The sequence below is a fragment of the Lissotriton helveticus genome, chromosome 1_2 (assembly GCF_964261635.1).
Source record: "Lissotriton helveticus chromosome 1_2, aLisHel1.1, whole genome shotgun sequence".
NCBI lineage: Eukaryota > Metazoa > Chordata > Amphibia > Caudata > Salamandridae > Lissotriton > Lissotriton helveticus.
Genome location: NC_136058.1, coordinates 366,665,669 through 366,686,320, shown reverse-complemented (window position 1 = coordinate 366,686,320; position 20,652 = coordinate 366,665,669). Strand labels below are relative to the sequence as shown.

At 48.1% G+C, this 20,652-nt stretch overlaps 1 protein-coding gene across 1 annotated transcript in view; it reads left to right on the top strand.

Moving 5' to 3' along the window:
- The window catches only part of LOC144803910 (uncharacterized), a 151,657-nt gene that overhangs the window by 17,825 nt on the left and 113,180 nt on the right, over window positions 1–20,652 (top strand). The window contains exon 3 of the mRNA XM_078671884.1: window positions 16,173–16,327. Within this exon, the coding sequence (XP_078528010.1) occupies window positions 16,173–16,327 (155 nt within the window). The remainder of the gene's footprint in view (window positions 1–16,172; window positions 16,328–20,652) is intronic.

Sequence of the window (20,652 nt, the reverse complement as noted above, 5' to 3'; positions counted from 1 at the left end):
ATTGTGCCATTGCCATAATATTACATCCTTGACTATTTTGGGCAACCAAGTCTAGTAATTACATACTTGATGCCATCACTGACATATTAAGAGCATGACTGGCTTGCTTTTAGCCATGCCTGACAGAGTGGAAACCGCTTCTCCCATAATAATGTCCATAACTGATATAGGTTGGGCATCCAGCTGTGGCACAGTGGTAGCCCCGGTTTAATGGTGGGCATTATTAGCAGAACAGATGCATTAATAGTGTTATGGTGAGCCAGCATGGCCTTTGATTCCAATTCCTGGGTATTTGAAGCATAATTTGTCCATCCCTGGCATTTTTACATGGCAGTTCTCAATGAAAACGAAAAGCTGATGTTTAGGGACTGTGTATTTTCTAACAATGAAAACTGATTTGAATTTTAAAGAAAAAAATTATGCTTTTTCTGAAAAGGATTTTCTTTTGGAAAATTGAGTTTGATTGCTGGAAAGTGGAAATTGGTTTTGATAGAAAAATATGTGTATTTTTAAAAACTAATATGCTAATGAAGACAAAATATTACAATTCTAAAACACATTTAAAGTTGTTAGCTGAATGATAATTCAATTTGAGTTGGGTAGACTTACTGCTGTGGTAGTACCCTTTGTGACACACAGCATGTGATGATTTGAAATTTACTTGATTATAAGCATTCAATATTGATAAACGTTTTGCTAGCATTCTGCTAATAACTTCATCTGGAATGTTTGGGTGGTAACTTCTGATAAATCTTTCTTAGGGTGGTCATAGTGTAATGTTAATACACATCATCAGCATTTTACAGTGATAAAATATGCTAGTAGCTCGGCAGGACTTTCCTTGAGCAGAATTAGCTCTAACTACAGAAAAGGTTGGAGACCCCTGCTCAATCAATCAATCAATCAAGTCATTTATAGAGCGCACTACTCACCCGTAGGGTCTCAAGGCGCTGGGATGGGGGGGGGGGGTGCCGTTACTGCTCGAACAGCCAGGTCTTGAGCTTCTTCCTGAAGGAGAGGTGGTCTTGGGTCAGGCGCAGGTCGGTCGGGAGTGAGTTCCAGGTCTTGGCGGCCAGGTAGGAGAAGGACCTTCCTCCTGTTGTCGCTCTTCGGATGCGGGGGACGGCGGCGAGGGCGTGGCTGGTTGATTTGAGGAGGCGCTTGGGAGTGTAGAAGTTGATCCGGTTGTTGAGGTAGCTCGGGCCTTGGTCGTGTAGGGCTTTGTGCGCGTGGGTGAGGAGACGGAAGGTGATTCTCTTGTTGACCGGGAGCCAATGCAGATCTCTCAGGTGTCCGGAGATGTGGCTGCGTCGGGGGATGTCAAGGATGAGTCTGGCCGAGGCGTTCTGGATCCGCTGGAGTCTCTTCTGGAGCTTGGCGGTGGTTCTGGCGTAGAGGGCGTTGCCGTAGTCCAGTCGGCTGGTGACGAGGGCCTGGGTGACCGTCTTCCTCGTCTCGGTGGGGATCCACCGGAAGATCTCTGCACCATACAAGAATTGTGGAGGGACCATTGCTTGATAGGCCTTTAAAACCGGTCTATCGGACATTTCTCCATATGCACTATTAAATCTTTTTAATCCTTTCACAGGAGCTGATGCCCTCATTTTTAATGCATCAAGATGGGTATACCATTGCAGACTACTCGCGAACTACATCCCCAGATATCTGTATCTATTACTTTTTCCAGCATCTCTATGCCCAGATACCAGGAGAACTTTGTTTTTCTTCTTCCAAAACATAGGATTTTGGTCTTCTCCATGTTCGCAACAAATTTTTTTATTTGGCAGTATTCTTTAAACATGTTTAATTTTCTTTGCAGACCAATCTCCGTCTGATCCATAATTACCAGATCATCTGCGTATAATAAACAGGAGATATGGTTTCCTCCTAGTTTTGGGCTAGCCCCTCTAACCTTTCTTAATTTTAGGGGCAGGTCAGCTAGAAACAGGGAGAAAAGCAAGGGGGCCAGTACACACCCTTGTCTTAGTCCATTACCAATCTGATTCCTCCTGGACAATCCTCCGTTCTCAACCAAAATTATCTTGGCCCAATTTCTAGTATGCAGGGCTTGGATCAAGGCCAATAGATCGCCTTGAATATTATACCCTAACAAGGTTGACCACAGCTGCTCCCTGTTCACCAGATCAAAAGTTGTGAGGAAGTCCACAAAGCAGCAGAACAAATTGTCCCTCTGCTCGATCGACTTCCGCATGATGGACCAGAGAGCAAAACAGTGATCAACCGTCGAATGTCCATCTTTAAACCCTGTCTTAATCAACAAGAGCTAGCTACTTGTAAAATGTTATGTGTCTGTTGGGTCAAAACAATTGTTTTGGGGAAGGAAAAACTATTTGTTTTTTATGAAGGCCCTCACCCACCAACCTAGTTGGTGGCATGCTTCATCATCGGGACCCACCCAAGGCACCGAGTGTGCCTCGGGTGTGCTACGACGCCTGATTACAGCGGAGCTGGTTTTGTAAAGTGAGAGTGCAGTGAGGTGACTTGAGTGAGGTTAAAGAAGGCTGTCCTAGAGGTCCCAGTTGAATGATTTAATAATGGGCCCTAGGCAGAGTTAAAAACAAGGCTTTTGGACGTGGTTGGAGAGACTTATGGTCTCCCACGTCCCGTGTGGTCAACTAGTTTCAGCCAGGCCTTGGTTAGAAAGTGGCTTTCTTCAGGACCTATGTGTGAAGGGGTGAAGAAGGGGCTACGTGTAATGAGCACCTTATGTGTGGCACTCACTAAGGTGCTATATATGTAAGAGGAGGTTTTCCTCTCAATTTGTATTATTTTCAAAAGACAAACATCATGAGTTTCGGGCGGAGAGCCGCAGAACTAGACCTATTTGTTTAGAACTTAGGACCGGCTGTTGCACCTCAAGTTTGCCTGCCTCGAACTCCATCTTTAAACCCTCCCTGTTCTGGGGGCACTATATGTTTTTCTTCTGTCCAGTCCTTGAGTAGCCCCAGAATTACTTTAGCAAATACTTTTTCACCTATTTCCAGGAGATTTATTAAACAGTAGTTTGTAGGGGAATTTACATCGCCTTTTTTATATATAGGTCTTAAAATTGCCCCTTTCCAACTATCTGGCATGGCCCCTGTATTAAGGATCCCCTGGAACATATTTGAAATGACAGCCGGCAGGTTATCTGGACCGGCGGCTCGAGTTAAGTTTAACCTGGATATTATACTTCTAATGTGGCTGGGGGAGAAGTGCTCTTTTACTTTTTCTCTTACCCCTGGTTATGCGATGATGTTTGTTTCCTCCATCCTTGGCCATTTCCCGTAAATTTCCTCCAGATAATGCACCCACTTATCCTCCGGCACCGAGCACTGCAAACACCCTAATACTTTACCAGTGCTCACTTGTACTAGTTTCCAAAAGCCTTTCACATTTTTCTATTCGATAACCTCAAGTAACTTCACCCAGCATCTGTCCTTATAAGTTCTTTTTTTATCTCTAACTAGCAGCCCGTCCCGACCTTGTCCGGGAGCAATCAGGCTTCCCCGCCCCCCGCCCGCCCCGACATTGTCCAGCAGCCCGGGACCCCGCCCGCCCACGACATTGTCCAGCAGCCTGGTCCCCCGTCCGCCCCATCCCCCGCCTGCCCCGACCCCCGCCTGCCCCGACATTGTCCGTGGGTCCCCCGAAGCCTTACCTCAGCCGCCGCTCCTCCCCCGCGCTCCTCAGTTCACCGCTCCGCCGCTCCTCGTCGCTCCTCCCGCCTGTCCCCCGGTCCTCATCGCCTGTCCGCCGCTCGTCACCGCTCCTCCCCCGCGCCATGTCCGCCACTCCTGGACGCCACTCCTCCCCGCTCTCCTGACGTCAGCACGCAGGTCGCGGCCGGCGCTACTTCGAAGGGACTACTTTTTTTTTTAAGGTACATTTTTTAAATAAAGCATATTTTTATAGTTTATATAGCCTATGTCCATCTGCACACCCTGACGATTACAATGATGTATCGGGTGTGTGGATTGGCGCTCTGGTTCCCAAGTTTACCCGCCTCAAAGGTTCAAAGTTCTTGCTTTATAATAGTAGTATAGATAGTTGTTTTATATTTTGTCCTTAATTTCTGAAGGCTAAGTACAGTTCATCATTGTGTCTACCTCTTAGGCTTCTTTCCTTTTGCCTAATGCTGGCTTTTACTTTGCGACAATCCTCGTCAAACCAGGGCTTGTTATTAGTGTGTAGTCATTTATGGGCCCCAGGGAGTTATTGCTATGCTGGTGCTGGTACTCTGGACAGGGTGAGTGAGTGAGTGAGGAGTTTCTTATAACGCGCGAACTTAGCCCAGTGGGCGTCAAGGCGCCTAGATTAAATACAGCAGCTTAAGGCCCTACCTAGTCCTATTTAATCATGAGTAGGCCTTCTTAAAGAAATACGTTTTTAGAGCCTTTTTAAAAGAGTCGATGGAAGGGAGAGTTTTTATCTCCATGGGGAGGGAGTTCCACAATTGCGGAGCGACGACGGAAAAGGCTCTGGCTCCCCATCTGACAAATTTGATGCGGGGGACAGCTAGTTGACAGAGTCCCGCAGAGCGCAGGTTTCTTGTGGGGGCATAGCGCGAGAGAAGAGAGCCAATGGCACTAGCAGGACCAGGGAGTATGCAAGGATCGTGTTTCAGTGGGTTTTACAAATCTGTTTGTGCTATTAGGATTAGTAGGTAGGTGACTATCCCTAGGGGCAGCTAAAACATCAACCCTGGTGGAATATGGTCCTTGCTCATGTTCTCCTGTCAGTCAGTCGATGCATTCTAACGTGGAGCTTCCCACCCTCCCAGCCACATGCTACCCAGGGTGTTGGTTGGCCTGATTGCCTGGCAGGAACCTCCTTAGCTGAATGGAAGAATAGGCAGGGGGGCATGTTCGAAACTAAAGGGCAAACAGGTTTTCAGCCAACTCCTCCCTCTGAAGGGTAAGTTCAATACAATCAAATGGTTCAGTGCTAGAGGTGAGCCTGCGCGCCTTTATGATGTCTTCCCTGATCACAGATCGGCATCCCCTAACATGGCGTATCCAGTGGATTGCTTTGTTGGTCAAGGAGTCTGCACTTTCATAGCTTCTGTTTGGAGCTAATTTAGGAACATTCACCATGTATATTTTATTGTTACTGAGTGTTTTCCCTACATTCGAGTCCCCCTTTCCTTCCCCATTATTATACCGTTGGTTTGCAGGTGGGCAGGCATTCCTTCTCCTATTGGGTAGTGGGTACTCTCTCGATGTTTCCACAGTTAGGGGCCTCTGACTGTTTGGTATGGCGGGTGGTATTTCATTTATGGTAAAGGGTGGTGCTATGGGTTTTTTGTGTTTGTTCGCCTCACTGTACAAAGCAGTAGCATTGTGCGGCCCACCAGCATTTAGGGAACCTGATAATTTTGCCTGGACAGCGCTGTGACTAGATGGAGCAGAGTTATTATCTCTCAGGATTGCGCTATCTTGGTTTCGGGCCCCGCTGTTTGACATGAGCTTAACCTTGGAAGTTAGATTATCACCAATAACCTCAGGGTTCCTAATTTTTCCCGAAGTGAGTACACCACCTGAACTAGGTCCTAGAGGGCTGATGTGTGATTTGTAGCTGGCTTTACAATTATTTCTGATGGTAGATCAGGTAGCTGTGTATTACTCTCCCCCTGAGTGTTTGACAATAGAGCATACCTATTTGAGCAGGATCCTGTGGGTTCATAAGTATGGGGGTGGCGGCTATCAGTTGGTGGGGGACTACCAGTGCTACCAGCCAAGATGCTTGCCTTCGCTGGTTTCACTCCTCTCTCACCCCCAGTGGCTTTCGAACCTTTCTTGTGCGCAAGGAACATAGCAGGAATAGCGGAACCCTTAGGTGGGCTTTCACTCCCCAATTGGGTTGTGCTAGGGGAGGCCAGATCCCTGTCTAAATGCAAACTTGGCTCAGATACTAAAATGTCCTTGTATTCCTCAATTAGTGTATCTATTCGTCAAGTACGCAATTACTGCCAGCATGCTTTGTTATCCTTCTGACCTTTTTCCTTTTGCAAGATCTGCTAGCATTGCCAGCATCTACCCCCCTCCTCCACCTTCCATGCATTTTCTTTTTCCCATGACAATCTGAAACAACCTACTGTATAAAAGGACTTGACAGATTTACTACACTAGGTCTCAGGCGAAGTCCAAAGTTCCTCCACGTATGAATACGGGTATGGGGGGCAAGCAAACAGTACCTCTTATGTCCGTGATTGACCCACGTCTTTCTCCAACTCCAAATGATAGACGAAAGAGGGGTAGCCCTGCCCTGCCTCTTCCTGGCAATGACGTACCCGCCCTTGGCCCATGCACGTCACACGCCGCGGGGGGAGAGACAGCGCTTTAAGCGTGATGTCAGGTGCCTCCCCCTCACTAGCGGCAGCTGTGTATGCGCGCACTGCACACTGGGACCTGTAGTCCCCCTGTCTGCTGGCTGGTGCTGTGGGGCAATGCAAAGCTTTTTTTTAAATGCAGTGTCTCCGCATCCGTAGTTCATGGGATCCTACATTCAAAACTGGAATCGGTGTTGGGTTAGGATTCCAACATGTTGGATACCAAACATGACCGGTTTTGGTGAAGCCAATATATAGTTAGACATCTTGTAATTGACTTAATGTCTACTATATGTATTAAATGGCTGACAGCACTTACAAAGTATGGAGAAATGACTCCAGGGTTTGTAGGGGGTGTCCTGCTCATGAAGGGCACCCTCACACTTATAACCAAGCACCCTGCATTCAGGATTGAAAGGCCTGCCTTAGGGGTGCCTTATAGGTTTTAAGTGCAGTGACCTCAGATATAAAGAAACTTATATCTGGTTTAAGTGGTGCTAGCACCTGTTTACACAGGCTACAATGGCAGGCCTTTAGTCACAGTTTGGGTGGTCTCTCATGGGTGGCATAATACATGCTGCAGCCCATGGGAGACCCCTGGTGTACCTATGTCCTAGGTAACTCAGTACCATATACTAGGGACTCACTTGGGTACACCAGTATCCAATTGTGGAGGTACCAAAGTACCTACCATAACACATTTAGGGAGGAATCCCAGTGACTGAGGCCCTGATTGGCAGGATCCCAGTCAGACTATTCATGAGGTGGACAGGTGATCCTCCCAGGTGGAACTAAAGACAGCAATATCATCTAGATAAGCTGCACTATAGCCTTCCAGACCTGTGAGAACTTTGTTCACCAACCTCTGAAATGTGGTACGTGCATTCTTCAAGCCAAAAGGCATTAAAATAAATTGATAATGCCCACTAGGGTTTGAAAATGCTGTTTTTGGCTTGGCATCCTCCTAGAGTGTGATTTGCCAGTAGCCAGCAGTCAGGTCAAATGTACTAAGATACTTGACTGAGCCCTGAGTATCAATTAGATTATCTACCCTGGGAATTGGATGGGCATCAGTTCTAGTGACTGGATTGAGGCCTATGTGGTCTACACAAAGCCTCATTTCTCTCTTAAAATTTGGGTGTGAGGTTTATGCACATGTACTACTGAAATAGCCCAAGGGATATCAGAAGGCTCAATTACTTCCAACTCCAGCATCTTATGGACCTTAGTCCTGATTCAGTCTCTGGCATGGTCAGTCTGTCTGTAAATGTTATTCCTCACAGGCAGGCTGTCACCTGTGTCCACTTCATGGGTACACCAGGTGGTTTGACTGGGAGTCAGAGAAAATAAGTGAGTAAACTGATTGAGGTCAGTGAGGCTGCCTGCCAAGGCTACTCCATCAGCTGACCCATCAACAGGGTCCTGAGAGAGGAGATCAGGGAGAGGGTCATTCTCTTCCTTCCGTTCCTCATTAGTGGCCATGAGCAAGCTCATGTCAGCCGTGTCAACAAAAGGCTTTAGACGGTTCACATGAAGTACCCTGTGGGGGCTTCTAGGAGTGCCTATACCAACCAAATAGGTGACCTCACCTTTTTTCTCATGGATGGTGTGGCGGACACTCCATTTGTCCTGGAGAACTGAAGGAAGTTGTTCACGTAGGGCCACCCGGGTCACCTCGGACCACCTCTCAGCCTTCCATACTAAATGAAAAGTCGGAGAGACAGTGGAGAATATAAACTAATAATTGTTTATTAAGAGTGCTCAGAACGGGGATCCATCTGCCCAGTCTCTAAAGAGTGCTACAGAGGGAACTGAGGAACAGTAAGCATAAAGATACATTATATGCAACTAGAACACCCCATAGTGGAATTTTCCAGGCGGATGTGGGTGAACAATGTAGAGACAGAAAAAGGTCTTCCACTCTTGTATCTTGCACAGCTAAGAACATTTCCAAGGAGGTTCCACCCTGTGCTGAGATGACACTATCAGACAGGAGGGAGAGACCTGCTAACGAGGAGAAAGTTATGCACTGGCACGAACAATTACTCATTACAAGAACGAAACTTAGGGCAAGGCAGTTCTCGGAAATAGACAGGATTCGTTTCGAGCAGCATACAAAATGGTGCAGAAAATTGAAAATGGAGCAGTGAATGCTAACTTATGTGTGGCATAACAGAGAGCATCTACAGGCATAATCTAACAAACCCTCATTTTAGCATAAGCTAAATACATTTTCCTGTTGAGAAAGTAGGGAGAACTGGCACAGAGTCAAGGGTAACTGAAACATCAACCTTACTCGATACAGTATCATAATGAGGTACATAATCAAGATGGAACTGGGGGCACTTGTCAGTGGTGACGTCTGAGACGGAAACAACATGGAGAGATGTATTATCAAAAACATCCTCATCTCTGTTCATAAGATCATCAATTTAATTCTGTAACATCATAGCAGCGTTTGTAAAAGAGGCAGATATCTTCTTGGGTGTGAAAGCAGTGATACAGTAGGAACAACAAAGTGGGAGACATTGTATGAGAATACAGAACATTAAGACTGGAATGAGATAAACTATTTCCTTCAGAATCCAACCCCAAATACAGAGAAAGGCCAACTCCAATTTTCACTCTCCATGCCCTTGAGATTATCAATGATATCCATAATGTGTTGTGTTCCAAATTCTCTATACCCATAACGCATTGGTCGCCAATTAATGTGCAAAAACCACCCGACTTGGCCGAGATAAAATCTACTGCATATCTAGTCTGTTTCAAATACACCTGCAATCTTTGTAACTGATTAGTAATATCTCTCAAGGCTGCCACTGTGGTGTTGGACAAAATCTGCAATTTACATCCGAAATATTCTCTGGATTTTTCTTCCCTGGCCATAGCCATACCACCCAAGGTAAATATGGAGGACAAGATGTATCCAAATGTGGTAGCATTGCTATAACTATTCACTTCTATAGCTGTGACTCCTTCACAAAATTATTTTGTTATTGTCCTCTTTACCCATCTCCTTCTGGGCTGCATGTCCTTACATGGAACACCTAAAGGTAGTACCATTCCAAGAGCCACATCTTCAGTACTATTGTAAAATGTTGAGTAAGTCCCATTGGACAGAAAATAAAACTCTGGGTGTACATTCATTGGTACTCCATAATTCACAGTAGAATATCGGGAATTTGTTCCAGCTGTTCTTGGATCTAATTTACTCTCCAGGGAAAATGTTATTTTGTACAGTATTGTTCCTGAACAATTATTGTACAAAGAAAAGTTTGTACAGTTTACTATAGGGCACCAAGCGGCATAATAACCAGCCAGGTGGGATACTGTCAATTCCCAGTAATGCTTACCCACTAGTGTTATATTCTGCTCTTCCATATAACAATTATCACAATACGTGCTGTTATCACAGCCGTGGTAACCCTTACCCTGAGACTTCCAGTAATTCCAAGTCCAAACATACCCTTTACTTCCACAAACTCTGGTGGCCGACTGTATGTGTAATTAACAATTGATAAGGGTTATGCAGTCCAGAGGCTAGTGGCAGAGCTAATAGGATAACAGGCAGTCCCATTCCCAAAAAATCTATTAAGTGTTTCCACAAACACATTATTCATTGTAGCCTTCCTTTAACACCCCAGAGGAATGTGTCAGTTCCTGTCAAGTGCGGGTACACTTAATACCATATATTAATAATACCCCCATACTGCTACTACCACAATTACCTGAGCAATTACACCCACACAATCTTAGGTTGTATGTACCAAATTGCACTGCGTTGTCTAGGAGCTTTTGGCTGATCCTCCTCATTAATTTGTCTGCCAAAAGGATGTATAATGAAACAAAATAAGAAGCTCAAAATGATGAGAAATGTATGACTTCCCAGTGTCCGTCAGAGCCTCATTTGTACAGGCTCCTATTGTCCATCATCAGTTGACGCTCTTGAGCACCGGCGGTGAAGCTTGCTCCATTCCGATTGATACTGGCGCCTCTGTGAACGTTATGGGGATCCAGCAATAAAATCGACTGCGACCCAACCCTGAACTTACAGCATCCAAGACGAAGATCTTTGCATATGAGAGCAACTCACCGCTACCGCTACGAGGGAAGATGACCGTGCCAATCGGGTCTGAAGACAACAAAATCATCACAGTCATCCACCTCATCGAGCAAAAGGCCGACACGTTACTCAGCAGCCATGTAGCCGAGGATCTAGGTTTGGTGATGTTTGCAAGAAGCGTGTGTGCGAACCAGACAGAGGAGCTGCTGAACCAGTTCACGGACCTCTTTAAAGGGCCAGGATGCATCAGGAGAGCCCCAGTAAAACTCCACATCTACCAAGCCATCGCCCTAAGGCTCTATGCCACAGACGAATCCCTTTCCACCTCCGGCGGCTAGTAGAGCAAGAGCTACAAAAACTAGAAGACCAAGGAGTCATTGAGAAGGTGTCCGGACCAACTCTCTGGGTGTCACCCATGGTCATAGCAGAGAAACCACAGCAGCTGGGGAAGATCAGGTTATGCATCGACATGCGCCTCCCCAATGGACGCACCACCTTCCTCGACTGTGTTCGAAGTGTAAAACTTCCTTGGTATGGCCACATACTGTGGCCGTTTCATCCCGGATTTGACTACTATAGCGGAATCGCTCCGGTACCTCACTCGCTCCGACGCCACATGGAGGTGGGAACAGCAAGAAGATACGGCGTTCCAGAGAGTCAAGAGTGCCCTTCTCGATCACACCACGTTGGTATACTTTGATCATGCCTAGTGCACGGAGCTTCTGGTCAATGCCAGCCCGGTGGTTCTCGGGCAGTGCTCACCTAGGAGCAAGAACCTGGAAGATGGGCCACGTCAGCCTACGCCAGCAAGTCCCTATCATCCAACGAAACACGCTATGTGCAGATTGAGCGGGAGGCCCCTGCCATTCGGTGGGCATGCCGGCATTTCCACCTATACATCCGCGGCCTACCATTCAAGGTTCTCACGGACCACCAGCCACTAGTGCCCCTCTTCAAAGGAGCAAGAACAACAATTGATGGACAGAATGCCGAACAATGTCATACATTCACCCCAGTACAGAGATCTGGGCATAAATCCATCGTTTTTTTGCACTCCACACCACCCAGGTCAGACATGGCCATATGCAAATCAGCCTTGACCCTGTGCCTCATGGGAACAGTCCAGCCCAAACTGCCAAGCCATGTCTTTACTGGACCGGAATCAAGCATCCAAGGACCGGTTTCTGGTTATCAGCCGTCATCAGCCTGGATAGCTTGACTCCAGTGGTGTGGAGAGCATGGGACTCACGTCTGAGCATACCCATCCCACTCTGGGTGACAAATGCACAAACAACAATTGATGGACAGAATGCAGAACAATGTCATACATTCACCCCAGTACAGAGATCTGGGCCTAAATCCATCGTTTTTTTGCACTCCACACCACCCCAGGTCAGACATGGCCATATGCAAATCAGCCTTGACCCTGTGCCTCATGGGAACAGTCCAGCCCGAACTGCCAAGCCATGTCTTTCCTGGACCGGAATCAAGCATTCAAGGACCGGTTTCTGGCTATCAGCCGTCATCAGCCTGGATAGCTTGACTCCAGTGGTGTGGAGAGCATAGGACTCACGTCTGAGCATACTCATCCCACTCGGGGTGACAAATGCAAAAACAACAATTGATGGACAGAATGCAGAACCATGTCATACATTCACCCCAGTACAGAGATCTGGGCCTAAATCCATCGTTTTTTTGCACTCCACACCACCCCAGGTCAGACATGGCCATATGCAAATTTATGGGAATAGTCCAGCCCGAACTGCCCAGATGTCTGTACTGGGGTGAAAATTGTGGACTGTTCTTAATACTATGGACAATTATTGCTCAGGATATTAACAGAGATCTTTAGGACTACCATGGATGTATTGGATGGTAACTTAAATAAAACTATCAAGTTCCTTTGCTCATAGATATGATTCTGGGCCTCACTACCCCTTTCAGTGTCGAGGAGTCTGGCACTATCCGAAATGGTTTTCTAGGGTCAAACTACCCCTTTCGTTGGCGGGGCGTCTGGCACTATCCAAAATTTTTTAATATCTATTTAATTTTTTTGTTAATTTACCCTTGATAGTTCCTGCTGTTAATTTTAGACTACTTCATTCATTACTGATAGATTTAATGTGGTACACGGCATGATGTAGAATGAGCCTACCCAAACTGCAGTTGCCACCGGAGGGATGTGAATGGGAATGTGTGACCCAGACTTTGGGGCTTATCAATCAATCAATTAATCAATCAATCAATCAATCAATCAAGGGGCTTATAAAGCGCGCTACTCACCAGTGAGGGTCTCAAGGCACTGGGGGTGTGGGCGCAGCTCTGGTTTAGTTGAAGAGCCAGGTCTTGAGGCTCTTCCTGAAGGTGTGCAGGTTCGGGGAGCATCTGATGTTTGCTGGGAGTCCGTTCCAGGTCTTGGCTGTGATGTAGGAGAAGGCTCGTCCACCAGCTCTGTTTCTGCGGATCCGGGGTTCACTGCCAGGGAAAGGTCGGCAGAGTAGAGGTTCCTTTTGGGTACGTGGAAGGAGGCTTACTGTTGTACAGGCAAGTTACAATGGTTGTCCTACTGGTTAGTGGGATTTCACGTCACTGATAATGGCTACACACAATGGATGCTACTGCTGCGCATGCTAAACACATTACTAATACTGGGCCCGGCACGCCCTTCTTCTCTACTATTACTATTTGGCAATGCACTAACATACTGGAAACACGCTCTTAAATACAACAATGTCCCGCCCTGATATTACGCCCCAACCATGGGAACCTGCAGGAGTTACCTCACTCTGGACCATGTTCGCAGACGGGATACTGAATTGATGTCACACAAGGATTTATCCTGACTCACAGCTTATCCAATTCCCTCGTTTTGATTCACACCAACATCTCCCACACTGGGCGCGGACAGGGACAGAACTGGAGACCCACTCCTTTGTCCACGCACTATATGAAATGGGCACTGGCCGACATCTGGTTAAATGGCTGTATAAAGGTTCACATCATTAGCACCCCTGTGAGCCCGCAGGGAGGAGGACTTGCCCTGCATGATGAAGAGTGGCGCTTTCTTATTGAATACCCCAGTAGGAGTCCCCGTTATTCCCGGTTTAAAATGTACTCAATGTTCACTACTGCACAGGGCCTATTTAACACCACAAAAAATAAATAAAATATTACCCGCAGCTTCTTTGAATTGCCCCCGATGCCAAGCACATGCTCTGGACGTGCCCATCCTGGATGCCTGTGTCGGCGGGCGTTCACACCTCTCTAGCTGAGCTTGCAAGGGTACCTCACTGGACTGCAGGACACTGCCTTTGGAGGCTGTACCCATGCCCCAAAAACTCTAAAACCATGCTGTGCTTTGGGGGCCTGGTGCTTCTCCTCGCCAAACGACACATTACCAAACGCTGGCTATCCTCCCTGGCCGCCCTATGTCCAGCTGGCGGGCTGAGGTCCGACACTGGGGTACAGCCGATCGATATGCATTACGGAGGGAGGAATACGGTGGTCTCTGGAAGCAGCCCACAGCTTTACTTTGGATGACTTACTAGAAACTTTCGAGTCCCAAACGGACGGTGTCTAAAGAGTTATTTAGGGAATAAAGGGTCCACTTCCTATGTCCTGCTACTGAGGCTTGACCTTCCACATAGATATTATTATATATTGTAACAGGTCCTTTACTTTCATGGTTATATTGTGTCTAATGTCGGCCTCGCCTTTCAGCTCTTAATCCCATCTCTCCCTATGGTTCCTCACCAATAGTATCCTTCGATGCTACTCAGCAGATGACTATGGGGGGTTAGGGTGGGGGGCAGGAAATCGATATTGAGTTTCATTTTCTTTTTCCTTTATGATCTGTGCTTTGAAGGCCTATGTGTGCCCCATGTATCGTTTGCTAATATTCAGCATGCTCTTCATTCTTCCGACTGTTTTCAGTGCTAATGTGCTGCAAAGAAACTTGAACACTTACAATGTACACTACGGCCATAGATATAATATATGTCCTATATGCCTTTTGTTCCAAAAACTCAATAATGTTTGTTTTTAAAAAAAACGCACCACAGCTGGCAGATGATGTGCTAGATGATAGTGACACTCCACACCTGAGTGACAATGTGAGCTCTTATGACAGTAATTCTTCTTACCTCAGCTATGATAAGAGATTTGACAGTAACACTCTGTACCTCAGAGATGACGTAAACTCTAATGACAGTAATTCTTCATACCTCAGATATGATGACCATACCTGGGCGGTGACGTAAGCTCTTATGACAGTAATTCATCATACCCCAGTTATGATGACCATACCTGGGCGGTGACGTAAGCTCTTATGATAGTACTTCTTCATACCTCAGATATGATGATCATACCTGGGCGGTGATGTAAGCTCTTATGATAGTACTTCTTCATACCTCAGATATGATGACCATACCTGGGCGGTGACGTAAGCTCTTATGACAGTAATTCATCATACCCCAGTTATGATGACCATACCTGGGCGGTGACGTAAGCTCTTATGATAGTACTTCTTCATATCGCAGATATGATGATCATACCTGGGCGGTGACGTAAGCTCTTATGACAGTAATTCTTCATACCGCAGATATGATGATCATACCTGGGCGGTGACGTAAGCTCTTATGATAGTACTTCTTCATACCTCAGATATGATGATCATACCTGGGCGGTGATGTAAGCTCTTATGATAGTACTTCTTCATACCTCAGATATGATGACCATACCTGGGCGGTGACGTAAGCTCTTATGACAGTAATTCATCATACCCCAGTTATGATGACCATACCTGGGCGGTGACGTAAGCTCTTATGACAGTAATTCTTCATACCTCAGATATGATGATCATACCTGGGCGGTGACGTAAGCTCTTATGACAGTAATTCTTCATACCTCAGATATGATGATCATACCTGGGCGGTGACGTAAGCTCTTATGACAGTAATTCATCATACCCCAGTTATGATGACCATACCTGGGCGGTGACGTAAGCTCTTATGATAGTACTTCTTCATACCTCAGATATGATGACCATACCTGGGCGGTGACGTAAGCTCTTATGACAGTAATTCATCATACCCCAGTTATGATGACCATACCTGGGCGGTGACGTAAGCTCTTATGATAGTACTTCTTCATACCTCAGATATGATGATCATACCTGGGCGGTGACGTAAGCTCTGATGACAGTAATTCTTCATACCTCAGATATGATGATCATACCTGGGCGGTGACGTAAGCTCTTATGACAGTAATTCATCATACCCCAGTTATGATGACCATACCTGGGCGGTGACGTAAGCTCTTATGATAGTACTTCTTCATACCTCAGATATGATGATCATACCTGGGCGGTGATGTAAGCTCTTATGACAGTAATTCTTCATACATCAGCTATGATGAGATGGACAGTAACACTCTGTACCTCAGAGATGACGTAAACTCTAATGACAGTAATTCTTCATACATCAGCTATGATGAGATGGACAGTAACACAACAGCTTGTAGAAAATGTAAGATATGACAGTGACACTCCTTAACTCAAAGATGATGTAAGCACTCAAGCCAGTAATACTTCATACCTCAGCTATGATGAGATGTGACAGTAACACAACAGCTTGTAGAAGATGTAAGAAAAACTGCAAAAGTAAAACATGACCACCCTAAAGGTCAGAATGAACCCACCTTCAGGCCCACCTGCCCGGAAGAAGAGTGTAGGAGGGAAGGCCAGCATTAATCATGAATTCTGATTTACTCCTACAGGTGTGACCACCACCACAGACACAACAACTACCCAGTCTTCTGCAAACACTGCTAGAAGGGTGATGAAATTCACATCTACGGATGATTGGTACTCGGAATACGCCGACACTACGACAACCAAGTATAAGGAGCGTAGAAGCAAGATATTCCCAGCGGTAAGAAAATAGTAGTATTGAAGGTTGAACTTCACTTTAAGTGTCAGTGCATAAGATTAATTAAAGAAACCAGGCAGATACCATCCAGCTGCTCATTTGGGAGGAGTCTGGCATTCACAGGTTGAGGGCCCCCTCACCTGTCTGCAGCTAAACGTTATGTTATGTTATGTTATGTTAAATGGGATTTCTATAGCGCTCAGCTACTCCGAGGAGTGTCCCGGCGCTTCAAACCCGATGCGGAAACAGGAATAGGCGAACAAATGGTAAGTTCTACTGAACAAACAACCAGGACTTCAAATCCTTCCTGAAAGCTAACAGGTTGACATTCATTCTCAAGGAAACTGGCAAGGTATTCCAAAGTTTAGTTATAACTAAAGTGCTACAGAGGTCACATCTGTGAGTGACGACTGATTTCTTGTGGACATTGTATGGGACGAGGACTGATCTCCTGAGGTCATTGTGAACAAGGACTTGTCTCATGCGGTCACTGTATGAGACCGAGGACTGATCTCCTGAGTTCATTGTGATCAAGGACTTGTCTCATGCGGTCACTGTATGTGACCGAGGGCTGATCTCCTACGGTCATTGTTATCAAGGACTTGTCTCGTGCGTTCACTGTATGTGACCGAGGACTGAACTCCTGAGGTCATTGTTATCAAGGACTTGTCTCGTGCTGTCACTGTATGTGACCGAGGACTGAACTCCTGAGGTCATTGTTATCAAAGACTTGTCTCGTGGGGTCACTGTAGGTGACTTAGGTCTGATCTTCTGAGGTCACTGTGATCAAGGACTTGTCTCGTGGGGTCACTGCAGGTGACTGAGGACTGATCTCCTGATGTCACTGTGATCAAGGACTTGTCTCATGGGGTCACTGCAGGTGACCGAGGACTGATCTCCTGAGGTCACTCTGATCAAGGACTTGTCTCATGGGGTCACTGTATGTAACCGTTGACTGATCTCCTGAGGTCATTATGATCAAAGACTTGTCTCGTGGGGTCACTGTATGTGACTTAGGTCTGATCTTCTGAGGTCACTGTGATCAAGGACTTGTCTCGTGGGGTCCCTGCAGGTGACCGAGGAATGATCTCTTCAGGTCATTGTGAACAAGGACTTGTCTCATGCGGTCACTGTATGAGGCCGAGGACTGATCAGGGTTGCACTGGCCTATGTGGCAGTCAGGCAGTGCTCGAAGGGCTGGTCTGCCAGGTTAGTGTGTGGACTGTTTTTTGACTGTTTGTGGGCCTGTTATTGGTTTACTATTGATTTTCATTGTTTTAAAGAAACATTGACTGCAGCCAGCACAAATCCATTGAGTCTTTCACATCTTCCAATAAAAGTACAGGATCAAGGTCTGTGACTGAACTACTCCCCAGCGTCACTGTTTTTGACTGAAGACTAATCTCTTTTCACTGACAATTGATCTCCTGGAGTCACTGTGTGACTGACTCACTGCCCGAGGTGAATGTCTATGATGTAGGACTGATCTCCTGGGGTCTGTAACTAGAACACGCTTAGGGTTACTGGCTGAGACTGACCTACTGCCCAGCATCACTGCCTGTAACTCATATACTGAACTGCGTCACTGTTTGTGACTGATCTCCTGGTGTCACTGTCTGTGAGTGAGAAATGACCAACGGCCCAGATCATCACTGAATACTTATCTCTTGGGCTCACTGTCTGTGACAAAGGACTGACCCACCGCCCAGCCCCACTGTTTGTGACTGAGGACTGACCCACAGCCCAGCCTCACTGTCTGTGACTGAGGACTGACCCACTGCCCAGCCCCACTGTTTGTGACTGAGGACTGACCCACAGCCCAGCCTCACTGTCTGTGACTGAGGACTGACCCACCGCCCAGCCTCACTGTCTGTCACTGAGATGTGACCCGCAGCCCAGCCTCACTGTCTGTGACTGAGGACTGACCCGCTGCCAAGCCTCACTGTCTGTGACTGAGGACTGACCCGCTGCCCAGCCTCACTGTCTGTGACTGAGGACTGACCCGGTGCCCATCCTCACTGTCTGTGACAGAGGACTGACCTGGTGCCCAGCCTCACTGTCTGTGACAGAGGACTGACCCGCGGCCAAGCTTCACTGTCTGTCACTGAGGACTGACCAGGTGCCAAGCCTCACTGTCTGTGACTGAGGACTGACCCACCGCCCAGCCTCACTGTCTGTGAGGACTGACCCGCTGCCCAGCCTCACTGTCTGTGACTGAGGACTGACCCGCTGCCCAGCCTCACTGTCTGTGACTGAGATGTGACCCGCAGCCCAGCCTCACTGTCTGTGACTGAGGACTGACCCGCTGCCAAGCCTCACTGTCTGTGACTGAGGACTGACCCGCAGCCCAGCCTCACTGTCTGTGACTGAGGACTGACCCGCTGCCAAGCCTCACTGTCTGTGACTGAGGACTGACCCGCGGCCAAGCTTCACTGTCTGTCACTGAGGACTGACCAGGTGCCAAGCCTCACTCTCTGTGACTGAGGACTGACCCGCTGCCAAGCCTCACTGTCTGTGACTGACGACTGACCCGCTGCCCAGCCTCACTGTCTGTGACTGAGGACTGACCCGCTGCCAAGCCTCACTGTCTGTCACTGAGATGTGACCCGCAGCCCAGCCTCACTGTCTGTGACTGAGGAGTGTCCCGCCGCCCAGCCTCACTGTTTGTGACTGAGGACTGACCCACCGCCCAGCCTCACTGTCTGTCACTGAGATGTGACCCGCAGCCCAGCCTCACTGTCTGAGACTGAGGAGTGCCCCGCCGCCCAGCCTCACTGTTTGTGACTGAGGACTGACCCACCGCCCAGCCTCACTGTCTGTCACTGAGATCTGACCCGCAGGCCAGCCTCACTGTCTGTGACTGAGGACTGAACCGCTGCCAAGCCTCACTGTCTGTGACTGAGGACTAACCCGCCGCTCAGCCTCACTGTTTGTGACTTAGGACTGACCCGTCGCCCAGCCTCACTGTCTGTGACAAAGGACTGACCCGCTGCCCAGCCTCACTGTCTGTGACTGAGGACTGATCCGCTGCCAAGCCTCACAGTCTCTGACTGAGGACTGACCCGCAGCCCCGCCTCACTGTCTGTGACTGAGGACTAACCCGCTGCCCAGCCTCACTGTTTGTGACTTAGGACTGACCCGCCGCCCAGCCTCACTGTCTGTGACAAAGAACTGACCCACCGCCCAGCCTCACTGTCTGTGAGTGAGGACTGACACGCTGCCCAGCCTCACTGTTTGTGAGGACTGACCTGCTGCCAAGCCTCACTGTCTGTGACTGAGGACTGACCCGGTGCCAAGCCTCACTGTCTGTGACTGAGGACTGACCCGCTGCCAAGCCTCACTGTCTGTGACTGAGGACTGACCCGCCGCCAAGCCTCACTGTCTGTGACTGAGGACTGACACACTGCCCAGCCTCACTGTCTTTGACTGAGGACTGACCCGCCGCCCAGCCTCACTGTCTTTGACAGAGGACTGAGGCGCTGCCAAGCCTCACTGTCTGTGAGGACTGACCCGCTGCCAAGCCTCACTGTCTGTGACTGAGGACTGACCCGCTGTCCAGCCTCACTGTCTATGACTGAGGAATGACCCGCTGCCAAGACCCACTGTCTGTGACTGAGGACTGACCCACCGCCCAGCCTCACTGTCTGTGACTGAGGACTGACCCGCTGTCCCGCCTCACTGTCTGTGACTGAGGACTGAGCCGCTGCCCAGCCTCACTGTCTGTGACTGAGGACTGAGCCGCTGCCAAGCCTCACTGTCTGTGACTGAGGACTGACCCGCTGCCCAGCCTCACTGTCTGTGACTGAGGACTGACGCGCAGCCCAGCCTCACTGTCTGTGACTGAGGACTGACGCGCAGCCCAGCCTCACTGTCTGTGACTGAGGACTGACCCGCTGCTAAGCCACACTGTCTGTGACTGAGGACTGACACGTTGCCAAGACTCACTGTCTGTGACAGAGGACTGATGCGCTGCCCAGCCTCACTGTCTGTGACTGAGGACTGACCCGCTGCTAAGCCTCACTGTCTGTGACTGAGGACTGACCTGCGGCCAAGCCTTACTATCTGTGACTGAGGACTGACCCGCTGCCAAGCCTCACTGTCTGTGACTGAGGACTGACACGATGCCCAGCCTCACTGTCTTTGACTGAGGACTGACACGCTGCCAAGCCTCACTGTCTGTGACTGAGGGCTGACCCGCTGTCCCGCCTCACTGTCTGTGACAGAGGACTGACACGATGCCCAGCCTCACTGTCTTTGACTGAGGACTGACCTGCTGCCCATCCTCACTCTCTGTGACTGAGGACTGACCCGCGGCCCAGCCTCACTGT